The following is a 12,931-nucleotide window of genomic DNA, read 5'->3' as shown; positions in this document are numbered from 1 at the left end:
TCTCTCTCTCTCTCTCTCTCTCTTTCTCTCTCTCTCTTTCTCTCTCTCTCTCTCTCTCTCTCTTTCTGTCTCTCTCTCTTTCTCTCTTTCTCCTTCCGTCTCTGTCTCTGTCTCAATCCATCACTCTTTCCCTTGCTCTTTCGAATATGCTCTTTCTCTCTATATCCCTCTTGTTGTACTTGTTCTACAGGTATACTGGTCCTGGACTCTCTCTCTCTCTCTCTCTCTCTCTCTCTCTCTCTCTCTCTGTGTTTTGTGTGTATCTCCCCCTCCCCCTCTCTCCCCCTCTCTCCCCTCTCTCACAGTTATGATTGTATATGTTTAAAGCTCAAACACACATACACACAAAGGTACACACACACACACACATACATACACACGCACATACATACACACACACGCACACTCTCACACACACAGACACACACAGACACACACTCACACATACACTCCGCTGCTCTCTTTCTTTCTTGTCGTTATAGTCATAGTTGTTATATGTTTTTTAAAATCACACTGTCGACACACTCTCTTTCCCTCTCTTTCTCTCTTGTAGTTGTAGTTGATGTATAGGTGTTAATTGCTCCTGTCAACACACACATTCTCTCTCTATGTCTCTCTCTCTCTCTGTCTGTCTCTCTCTCTGTCTGTCTCTCTCTCTGTCTGTCTGTCTCTCTGTCTCTCTGTCTCTCTGTCTGTCTCTCTCTCTCTCTCCCTCTCTCTCTCTCTCCCTCTTTCTCTCTCTCTTACAAACACTTACACTCGCACACACAAATGCTCATAAAGACACTATCTCTCCTCTTTAAATGGGCTAGCTATACATTCTTATACTGACCGTCTAGGCGTAGGGTTAGAGTACAATTGGACGCGCACGTGACATTTCAACAACCTTTTAAAACTTGTTAACGAGCTTGCCTCTCTTAGATGCGTTCACGCCTACCTGATACTTCATATTTGAATAACCTGATCTTTTTCCCCGTCATTTTTATGCTAACTCTTCTTAGAAATGTCCAAATAAACCACCACCATTATAGGGCTTAATTATCGTGTATCATCACTTTGAGGTTGGTTCAAGTTGATTTCTGCTCGAAAGTTATTTGGGGAGTTAAAATCTCCACTCCTACTAATTGCTGATGATATATCCAGACCTTAAATTAAGTTGTTTTAAAGATGTCCATTTGGAGAGAGAGACAGAGACAGACAGACAGACAGATAGACAGAGAGAATGGGGGGTGGGCAGAGGAGAGAAATGGTTTTTAGTCAATGGATATGACTCTCAGAATCAAATGTTTAGCAGCTTCAATTTACTGCGGTATTTGTATAAATAAATGCTACAACATGGCCTACATTGCTCTAAGCTTAAAAAAAAATGCATCGCGTGCGTGCAATTCTGTGCAGCTTACTTCTTATATTCATTTGATGTGGAATTATTGATATAATGTATTGTGCTAATTGTGTAATAAAAAATATGTGAAATCATTTATTTCTTTTAAAACACTTTATGTTGTTGCACTCCGAGTATCCACTCGCACATCAAAGGAGGACTACTCTGGTCTTTTATTTTTATACAGAGGGAGACACAGGGCAAAAGAAGTGGTAAAGAGCCATTTTTTCTGGAAAAAGTTGACTTTTTTAGTATCAAAAGAGACATAACTGCTCGGAGAAAAGAAGTATTGGCTAAAAGGGCCTCCAGTCTGTGATTCCTTAAAGAGTTCTGCCTGTGCAAAATCTGAATATTTTTTTTTTCCTGGTAACTGAATAAAGCCCTGAAAAAAATGAGTGTGGTGCTAACGTTTTCTCTCTTTCTTTTCTCCTTTCAGCCCATTTACCTTGGAGGTTGTCCGGCATTTTCAGTCAGGTGAGTTGCTAAGTTTGTGACCTTGAGGCTGGGTTTCTCTCATCATTAACTGAAACTGGATTGTGGGAAAAGTGCCATCAGAAGTCAGAGCTTAAGGCCCATGTTGAGCTCACATGTAAATAAAGCTCCACAATATTTCAAATTTGTATTAGAGCAAAAATTTTCTCCTCTGGATAGATGAAGGGTGCTAAAAGGAATACATGTACTTTTCTTTGCAGTTCTTGGCTTTAAATGCTTTTTCAAAATAACCAAATTTCTTAATCATTTTGGAGAAGATTCAGATATTATACTGGGTTTGAAAGTTGTAATTTGAGAGAGGCTTTTGTGGGAGACGAATTTCTTATCAGACTTGGTCGACATTGTTATTTTTTTGGGTTTAACTCCTTTGCTGCCAGACTAGCTATATATTTAGCTTTATTCTGTTGTTAGAGACAGTAGCAGCTAGGATTGCAAGGGGTTAAGATGAAGCTTTTACATTTAAGGTTGTTCCATTGATCCTAATATGGAGCTTGGTAAATGTTCCAAACCTTAGATTTGACTGAAATATATGATAAATATGAATATATAAGACCCTTGTGACATGTGTTGAAAAGTTTCTTTGGAACAGATTGTGGTTTCTCTTTGACATGTCAGCTTGCCTTAATCTGTTAAACAGTCACACGCACAGCACGGATGAAATTGTAGATAGAGAAGTGTTAAAGAAAGCCCAATACCGGTGACGTCTTGAAACACACCATGTGCTGTCACCATGCTCGTGTGTAGGATCTCTTTGAATTAACTTTGCAGGAACTATAGTCAGTGATTAACGGAATGTAGCGTAACCGACATACATTCAGTATCCTTGAGGTACGAGACTATACTCAGTGAATAAGCCAAAAGGTGTGTGTAATAAACTTGAGCAAATAGTACTCTGGCGAGGCCTTTCTCAGGCTTACAATCCACACATGTGTGTTATCGTGTCTCTTCATTTCACTCTCCTGAAGCGTGCACGACTGGATGGCTTTGGTTGCTTGAGGGTTGCTATGTCCAGGCCGAAGGGCTAGAACTCAAATTGCCACTAGATCTGAAAAGTAAGTGTAGAAAAGGGTTGCTATGTTCAGGCCGAAGGGCTAGAACTCAAATTGCCACTAGATCTGAAAAGTAAGTGTAGAAAAGGGTTGCTATGTTCAGGCCGAAGGGCTAGAACTCAAATTGCCACTAGATCTGAAAAGTAAGTGTAGAAAAGGGTTGCTATGTTCAGGCCGAAGGGCTAGAACTCAAATTGCCACTAGATCTGAAAAGTAAGTGTAGAAAAGGGTTGCTATGTTCAGGCCGAAGGGCTAGAACTCAAATTGCCACTAGATCTGAAAAGTAAGTGTAGAAAAGGGTTGCTATGTTCAGGCCGAAGGGCTAGAACTCAAATTGCCACTAGATCTGAAAAGTAAGTGTAGAAAAGGGTTGCTATGTTCAGGCCGAAGGGCTAGAACTCAAATTGCCACTAGATCTGAAAAGTAAGTGTAGAAAAGGGTTGCTATGTTCAGGCCGAAGGGCTAGAACTCAAATTGCCACTAGATCTGAAAAGTAAGTGTAGAAAAGGGTTGCTATTGAAGATTTAGGTATGGGTAAACCTCTAAATTCTTTTGGGTGTAGCAGTAGGAGCTTTCTGTTGAAACGGTAGTTTTCTAATAAAGACAAAGAGGGAAAAATTGGTGATTATATTTTCTTTCGGTTTTCCTCTGTTCTCGGGTTAACTCTGTTCAGTTTAAGCAGATTCCACTGTATTCTCCTCATATGTCGAGGTTCCTGGTTTAGTTCCTGGTTTGAGCAGACTCCGTTGTTAGATGGCCAAGACTCCTTTTTCTCTTGTTCCTAGAAAGTTAAGTTTTCTCAGGAAAAGGACAGATAAGTTGTTGATCTTGTGTGCATGTTCCTCACCTTAAGGACACTCTATTATAGAGATGAGGAAGAGAAATCCTGCTTGGTGTACAGTACGGTCAGGTTGTCCTTGCAACGTTCTGAAATGTATCATAAACTGTTGAATCTCTAGTTTGTATAAATACGGCAGCTTGAGGACATTGGAGCCTTCATTCTTTCAGGTAGATAAGCCATGATTGAATGAAGTCTTTTTAAATTGAAGGTCATACAGTGGTGTACCTCTGATATGTTGGTAGGGAGTGTGGAGGAAGATAAAAGAGAAGTAGCAAAAAAAGGAAGAAGAATATGAAGATGAAGGGAAAGAAGGAGATGAAGAAGAAGAAGAAACAGAAGAGAAAGAAAGAGGAGGAGGGAAAGAAGACTGCTGTGCAGAAAATTGTTCTCTATGGCTTATTTGTTTTTTTCTCAGTGGAACCGGCTCCCAATTCACTGGAGCTGACTCAGTATGCAGAGTCTCTAAAGGAAAGAGTGATGGATGTGCAGGACAGGGTGAGTCCTTTTCTAGTGCACCCAAAGAAATTAAATAGCAGTAGATTTCATTTACATAATGCATCATATTTCCCTGCTGGAAAGTATGCTGTTTGTGCATTTTAGTAATGGTAACTATATCATTCCAGGTTGTTCTTCCTGGGATGGGTAGCTTCAGTGCAAGACGCTGTTTTGCAGAGGCTCATACTGACAAAATCTCTTACTGTCTTAGCCAGGTATCCATTTCCACCAAGGTGAAGAGAGGAACATTTATGTCACTCCGCGGTGGAATCAGGCACTTGTCACTTTTTGGACATATGGAGTTATTGGAACTATCTTAAAGCCTATTCATTTGCCTTCCTTTTGATGAAAAAATACACTCATTCATCTTTAATAGAAGTTTAGATATTTGCGACTAAAGGAGGTAGGGATCGCCTTCTGTCAGAGGTATAATTAATGGGAAAATGGCCATCAAAGTTTGGTACCTTCCAAAACTGTATTGTCCGAGGAAACTACAAAGTTACATTTTTTTAATGTCTTTGATCAACATTTTTCAGTAAAATCCACATAGGAATGTGTTTTTTAATGAACGTAAAGCGTGTTGAGTCCAAAACAAAAAAGTAAATAAAAATTGCATTACAATGGAAAAACATCGGTTTCTTCAATTTCATTATTTTGACGAACCCCTGATTTCACCATAGGGGTTCTCGTGGCCTAGAGGTTAAGGTGTTCACCTCTCATTCAAAGGTCCCAGGCTTGAATCCGGGTAGCAACCCAAAAAATTTTTTATTCAAAATTGTCTCCTTTCACCTCCTTTCCTGTTCTCTAGCAATGTTCTGTTGTCTGCTTTCATCTCCACTTTCTACTCCCACCCCCTCAGCTCCTTTGCCCCCACCTCTGGGTTCCTGACTCTTTCTGCATTCTTTCTACTGCTACTCCTTGGCTCCTTACTGCTGTCTTTCAGCCACACTCCTAATCTTGTGGTAGGAAAGATCTGCACCTAGCCTTCTCGGACAAGGGTGAAAAATCTCAGGGGTCCCGTGTGCAAGTTGCACGCGTTAAAGATCCCTTGATGGTCTTATAAGAGTAGGCTTTTGCCACCACCTCGGCAAAATTCAAAATTTCCTACCAACTGAAAAGGTTTAATTTGGCCCACACGCTCATATGACCTTATGCAGTTGCGAGCGCCGTAAAACACTTGCTAAAAGAAAGAAAAAGATTTCACCGTGATGCCTCACATTTGTGTAAAGTGTCTTTTTCCCAAGATAAGACAATGAGCACAGACAGGGGTTCAAGCCCACTATCCTATGGCTGTGACTGTGGCAGCCTAAGCACTGCTAAATTGCTAGCACCCCTGTTTGTCAATTTTCTCATCACCTTCACCTTCACAGCTGTGTATTTGATTGTATATGATGTTTGGTCTTTGTTGTTGGCAAGATTCTTGTCAGAGTTTTTCTGAATGGAGAATGAAGTTTTCTTTTACCAATTGAAGATGTCTTATCTCTCTTCTTTTTTTTTTTTTGTTGTTGGTTTAGATCAACACCTTGGAAAGTACAATGGAGAATATGCAAGAGATGAGACATGATAAAATTTATCAGGTGAGCATTCCCTCTTTCTTGAAGTATTGTAAACAAAAACCCAAACAAATAAACTACTTATCATAATACTGGGTGATAAAAAAAAACCGGTACTACTTTTTTTGTTAATATATTCCTCTACATTGAAGTTTTGCGTTTCAAATTTGTACGCAACATGTGGAAGTCAAAAGGAATTTGTTTGATATTAATTTTAGATAAGTCCACTTGACAGTTTTGCTTTACGAAGCTCGTAAAAAAACACCCCAATTTCAGCTATGTCCCCATTTTTGTAACATGACGCACTAGTTCGCATTAGGCCTACCACTATAAATCCCAACGATTACGCCATATTGCAAACTACAGTAGTCTAACAGGCCAACAGAAGTTTGCACATAGTTTCCTTTGCCTGCTAAGCTCATGGTTAAGATCAGTAAAGAGCACAGAGCTTTTGTAATGAATATTTCCTCACCACCAACTCATTGTGTAAATTGCGCTCAAGGTACGGAAATAATGTTAAAGTTTAAAGTGCCCTTAAGGCCTTCTTTGATGTCAAGGGTGGAAATGGTCCATTAGTTAGGAGCTGTACGGAATCAGAACTAAAAATTCACAGACAAAAGGACCGCTTCAGGTCAAACACACACCGTTTGCACCCCTTTAAGTGTCACTAAGATGCAGAATTCAGTAGATGAGCCCGATGAGATGTCTGTCCGTAGACGATGTCTGCAGCAGTGACTTTCCTATATCTCAATGGTCTGTACCATTTTCACATTCACGAAGCTCTCAACGGATAGCAAGGTGTTCATGATTCCTCAATCATCTTGAAAAGCTGGAACATTTCCTGTATGACATATGGTTCCTTGGCAAAGCCCATATTCACCTTTCAGGTTATACATGTATCGACTCCACAAATGATTTATATTTGGGCAAACTCCCCCCCCCCCCACCCCCCCTTTTGTCTCTAGAAACAGCTCCATACTGTAAGGTGTTCAGTGTGTGTAGCTTTGAGTACTCATGATTGAGTAAATCCTTGTGTTTGACCACCACTGAATATTACGAACAATGCGTAATGTGTCGAGTCCAAAGGAGGACATATAGGCCATTGGTTCACGCAATTCCAGAATTTAAAAAAATGTTTTTGAACTCTGTAGGAGAAAAGAAATATTGTTGAAAGGTTACAGTGATGGAAAGATTAGATTTTTTTAAAGGAAAGGAAAAAACAAACCAATCATTTCATGGCTTTCCTAACAAGATCTTTTAAAATGGCGCATTTTGCATTTATAGTTGTTTTTTATAAAAGCCATTTCCATTTTCGAAAATAAGTTTCTTCTTTGTGAATTTTATGTCAAACAAATTCCTTTTGAATGAATTATGTATGTTCCAAATCACAACATTCTTGTACAAATTTTGTGCGAGATATAAAAAAAAGTTGTACAGTTTGTTTTTTTATCACCCTTTACTGTCTGTCATTTTGAACACAGTTCATGATCACCATGGCATTCTAGACTGAGACAGACTTAAACCTCACGCTTACACATCTTTAACCAAGTTTTGTACTCACTCTTTCCTTTTCTCTTCGTTATTTCTGTTTGTCATCTTTGTTTTGATTTTGACAGTATGACAGTGTCGTTTTTGTGTTGCTACACTTTTTTAAACCAATACAAACAAATGGTGGACAAATTTTTAAAGAATTTTTAAAGGGGAAATAGAAGTGCTTTTTAAAATTTATGTATTGGTATATCTACAAATGTGTTATTGTTCATCCTATGTTGTAAGGTATAAATTCCCTCATTTCTTTCCTATTAAACTTCTATCATCCTTATCTCACCTCCTTCTTTTTTGTACATGTTAGTCTTAAGTAACACCTCTAATCTTCCCCTTTTACATGACCTATTTGTTTTGCAAGTGCCATGGTATCCTTTCCTCTCATGCAAAAAATGTCATGAGACTTCAATAGCTCCTCTTCTTATTCTCTGGTATGTTCTATGCTGTTTTGTGAAAATGTAGCCTGTGGTCGTAGAGTCAAGCTGTGTGTCACGTTCACACACACATACACACACACACACACACACACACACACACACACACGGGCACATGCGCGCGGCGTCACAAACACACACACACACACATAAGCATAGGAGCATGCATATACACACATAAACAAACAAACACACGCACGCATAAACACACCCGCACACATATACACGCACACACACACACACACACACACACACACACACACACATATACATGTAGATTTTATATTTTGCCAACACCAAATTATTCTGCTGATGTGTAGGTACCATTAATATTGGAGAAATGTTTTATGCTCCATAGTAAGTTTTGTCTATCAGTAACTTTTTCCTCCTGTTGGAGATAATCATTTCTATATTCTTCATGACTTTCTTGTTTTTGTTTCAGGAAATTTCCAAGCTGGAAAACACAGTGAACTTCTTGACCAGGCGCATCGAGGAGGCAGAGATGATTGAGTGGCGCGGGATGTTTGTAAAGAATCCTTTGTGGTGATTATCTGTGGCTTGTTGTGAGTCAGTCGATGGGAAAAACCTTCACTCGTGATTGTTATCAGGAGGACCATGGTTCTGCATATGAGAACAGGTTTATGACCACTGTTAGATAAATTATGTAACAGAAGTAGGAGGAAGTGTTTGTTCGGATGGGCTTATTGTCGCAGCAGTGTTGACATCAGTGGCAAAATAGCCAGGCCAGTAGTAGTCGGGTTTCTGACTCATGATCCAAATTGTCAGGGATACAAAACGTGATTGCATCAAGTTTGAAACTGTGACCTAGAGAAAGACACTCCTCATGGTTTTTCCCCCTACTCTACCGAGGTTCAAGTGTGGTCAAGTTTGAGCTGTGGGTGGTATTTCTTTCAGCTGACTTTTGTCTACTTTGCAAGTGATCTCATATCATCTTTATAACTTCATGCTGTAGATACCTGTGTCTGTAGTAGGCTCTTTTTCATGCACACAAAAGAAGTAAGTTTAAATCCTGACATGGGGTAGACATTCTATCGACTGTCTGGGTCTCTTTTTTTTTGGTGTGTATCATGCACTACATGAGTTAGCCCTGACAGATCAGGTAGAAACAAGCTCTGGTATGGTTTGCTCCTTCTTTCCAATAAAAAATCTATCATCTCTATCTCCCCTGCTTTTTTGTGTGTGTTTGTTACTCTCTTGTAACACCTCTAATCTTCGGCACTTAAATGACCTTATTGTGTTGCAAGTGCCGTAAAACTCTTACTAAAACTAAAGTACCTTGTAAACAGTCTGAATTGTGTAGATGGGGATGAAATCTTTCTGACAAGTCAGTAACAGCAACTTTAATGAAGACTGAGATAATATATCTTGGCATCGTCGAGCTGAACAGTCATTGAAGGAACTTCCGCTTTACTTTAATTACAACTTGTCATGTTTTCATTTTCAGTCATAACTACTCTCTCAATGTGTTTGGTTACACTTTATCACATGACCATTAGCATCCTGATTGGGATTTTAAAGAAACGTAGAAGACACATGTGATTTTGGTTTAGAAATAACCCTTTTGCTACGTCATGACGTAGGCTGATTGGTCTTGACTTATAAATGTTCCTCTGATGTGATCATGTGTGTCAGGTTTATTGTTAGAAGGTGTAGCATTGGCTGTTTGTTTGCCATGCTTAGTATAATAAAACTTTTACTGGGAACTGTAGCAGAATTCTCATGGGAAAGTCATTGCTGTAGCGTAGAAAACTTAAGACCCATTATTATTTTGGGCTGATGTGTGTTTGTGTTTGTTTGTGTTTACGTTTTGTGTGTGTGTGTGTGTGTATGTTTTTCTGTGTATGTGTGTGTGTGTTTGTGTGTGTGTGTGTGTGTGTATGTATGTTTTTCTGTGTATGTGTGTGTGTGTTTGTGTGTGTGTGGTGTTTGTGTTTACATTTTGTGTGTGTGTGTGTGTGTGTGTGTGTGTGTGTGTGTGTGTGTATGTTTTTCTGTGTATGTGTATGTGTGTGTGTGTGCGTACATGTTTTTGTGTGTATGTGTGTGTGTGTGTGTGCGTACATGTTTTTGTGTGTATGTGTGTGTGTGTGTGTGTGTGTGCGTACATGTTTTTGTGTGTATGTGTATGTGTGTGTGTGTGCGTACATGTTTTTGTGTGTATGTGTGTGTGTGGTGTTTGTGTTTATACTGACATCATGTTGTGCATTTTTCTTTTGAAAGTGAAATGTGTCAGTGCCATTCCAACTTACACATCAGTCAGAAATTTTACTAATTGAGTAGATATTACTGTAAAAAAAATTATCACCTTTTCCCAACATTATCACCTCCTCCCCCCCAAATGAAGTCAGTCAGACAATATTTATGAATGAAAATATGGAACCTTCAATACCACAAATGTACAGAAAAGTGAGAAGACATGGAATAACATCAAGCAGCTAGCCCAAGATAGCGAAAGGTGGAAAGTGTTTGTTCGTGGCCTATATCCTGATCCAGGGGGAGAAAGGCAATGTTGATGATGAATACATGTACCGCAAAGTGCGGAAACATGAAAATGAGAAAAGGTACTCCAAAGTTGAGCAATGTATTACGTCAAACTCAACTCTGACTCTTTTCAGAAATAAGTAGAAATAAAATTACATATTGAAGAGTAAAGTTATTCATTTTATATGAAATCAAACCAAAAAAATCAAACTTTCAAGAGATAACAAAAATTAAAAATCCACCTGTTAGGAATAGCTCAGCGCAACTAATAGCTGATTTTGATTGGCGCTGACACAAATTTGATGTGTGTGCACAGCAAGTGAAGGAAAATAGAACATTTTGGGAAGGTGGGAAGGGAGATGATGATGACGGCTCATGTAGGGTACTGAAAATTGAGTAGGGTTGCACAAAAAAAATTGTTCTGCTGTTATCCAAAAATGTTTATATTGAAGCTTTAATTTGGTTAATGATTGGTGTTGTGCTAATCGTAAATGTTTTACACCCTTCAACACACTGTGGGTCATCTCAACCTCAGAGGGATACAACATCACAGCAGACAGATGAAAATACTCACTCATTAAAAAATTGACCTATTATGTGTAAGACTGTGAAGAGCCTAAGCGGTGTACCATAGATGCTGCTAATTTGGATGTGCAGTTGCATATTACTGCTTCTTAGAACATCACTGGTTAATTTCCATGTAATTTGCATATGACCAAGTACGTTCGTTTAGTCCATGTGTGGCTATCTATGACTAGTTTCATGTGTACGAGTCCAGTCTTTGTAGATGACCAGGGATAAAAGTGTATTTTTGTGAAAAATGTGTGTTCACACTGGGCACAATATTCGAGTCCGAATAATGTGATAATGTGTTTTGTTTTTGTGAGGGGAGAGGGATGGATATATTATTATGCCTTAATTTGGCTAATCATGTGATATTATAGTAATTTAGGTGAAGTCAACATGTACACCTTGAGGGAGTATAAATGGAGAAATGTATACATTTGTATATATATCATATTTATAGGCATATTGTGAACATGCTTGTGTATGAAGGGCAAGGGGGGAAAGGGGTGGGGGGTGGGGGGGAGATTGGTATATTTTTGTAAAATTGTTGTCTCACATTCACTTCATTAAAATATTTTTATTTGTCAGGTTCTTTCATTTTGTTATTTGGTAAGCACCCACAAATCTGTGAGGATTTATGTTGATTTTCGAGCCATTTAGTATGTGTGTGTGTGTGTGTGTGTGTGTGTGTGTATGTGTGTGTGTGTAGGTGTGTGTGTGTAGGTGTGTGTAATTGTTTTAGGGAGAGGGAGAGAGAAAGGATGAAAGAAAGAGATAGAGGTTGAAAGAGAGAGTAAAGTTGAGAGAGAGTAAAGTTGAGAGAGAGAAAGAAAGAGAGAGAGAGAGAGAGAGAGAAGAGGGGGGGATGAGGGAGAGAATGTGTGAAATAGGCCAGAGAAAATGGACTGTATGAAATAGGAGTATTATTCGTTACTGTTATTTATTATTCTGCTTCATGATCAGCACTACTGTATACCTCAGCACATAGAACTGTCTTGTGTATGCATATTTGCCTGTGGTATGTGTTCCTCTCTGGCCTGTTTTTGGTGTTGTCATCATCATTGGTGTTGATGTTATTCTTAATGTTGTTTTTGTTTATCCTCCTCCTCTTCCTCCTTTACTTCATCTTTTTCCTTTACTTCCTTTGCCCACTGTTGTTGCTGTTGTAGTTGTAGTTCCTCTTCTTTCTTCTTTTTCTTTTTCTATTTCTTTTTCTTCTTCTCCTTCTCCTCCTCCTCCTCCTCCTCCTCCTCCTCCTGCTGCTGCTGCTGCTGCTGCTGTTGCTGCTGCTACTGCTCCTCTTCGCTCTTGTCTCATACACGTCCTGTACTCCTCCTACTCCTTCTCTTCTTCTTCCTCCTCCTATTTCTTATACTCCTCCTGCTCCTACTAATTTTTCTACTCTTCCTCCTTTTCGTCATACTCCTCCTCTTCCTTCTCCTCTTCCTCTTCCTCCTTCTCTTATTCCTCTTCCTCCTCATACTCCTCTTCCTCCTCCTGCTATGGTTGTTCTTGTTGGTTAATGAAAAGTACCTGTGACAATTTATTGAGGCTAAATATCTTGTCAAATTATGTGAAGAATCTTCCAGCTGCTGAATGTTGTAATCATTTCTTGAAAATAAATACATAGATGTTACCTGAAAGATCAATGTTTTTTGCGTTAGATTCCTTGTCCAGACTCCAATTTAATTAATTCTTTATTTTGTGGTCAGTTATTTTTCTCAGCTTTTTGTCATGCTTTCTGCGTTTGTTTCTTCTTATTCCTCTTCTTCTTCATCTTCTTCTTTTTCTCTCCTCCTCCTCCCCCTCCCCCTCCTCCTCCTCCTCCTCCCCCCCGTCATTTTTTCATCCACCACAGCTTCTCCTGAAGTGAAACTTTGCTTTGGGCTCTCAGGATCCTGCACTTCTTGGGGATGTGTTCCATAGTGTGTTTCCTTTCCCCCATCGATATTAAAATAATGCTCACTGGCGTCTGTGATGTAGCGATTAGGCACTTTGTTGTCCACACACACACACACACACACACACACACACACACACACACACACACACACACACACACACACACAAAT

At 39.2% G+C, this 12,931-nt stretch overlaps 1 protein-coding gene across 1 annotated transcript in view; it reads left to right on the top strand.

Moving 5' to 3' along the window:
* LOC101853003 overlaps positions 1-9,457 on the top strand; it is a 29,001-nt gene extending 19,544 nt beyond the window's left edge. The window contains exons 4-7 of the mRNA XM_005099352.3: positions 1,818-1,855; positions 4,179-4,258; positions 5,773-5,835; positions 8,233-9,457. Of these exons, the coding sequence (XP_005099409.3) occupies positions 1,818-1,855; positions 4,179-4,258; positions 5,773-5,835; positions 8,233-8,337 (286 nt within the window). The 3' untranslated portion in view covers positions 8,338-9,457. The remainder of the gene's footprint in view (positions 1-1,817; positions 1,856-4,178; positions 4,259-5,772; positions 5,836-8,232) is intronic.
* The last annotated feature ends 3,474 nt before the right edge of the window (positions 9,458-12,931 follow it).

Source organism: Aplysia californica, unplaced genomic scaffold, assembly GCF_000002075.1.
Source record: "Aplysia californica isolate F4 #8 unplaced genomic scaffold, AplCal3.0 scaffold00210, whole genome shotgun sequence".
In the NCBI taxonomy this organism is placed as follows: Eukaryota; Metazoa; Mollusca; class Gastropoda; order Aplysiida; family Aplysiidae; genus Aplysia; species Aplysia californica.
Note: the sequence above shows the minus strand (reverse complement) of the source record. Positions and strands in the feature narration are given on the sequence as shown.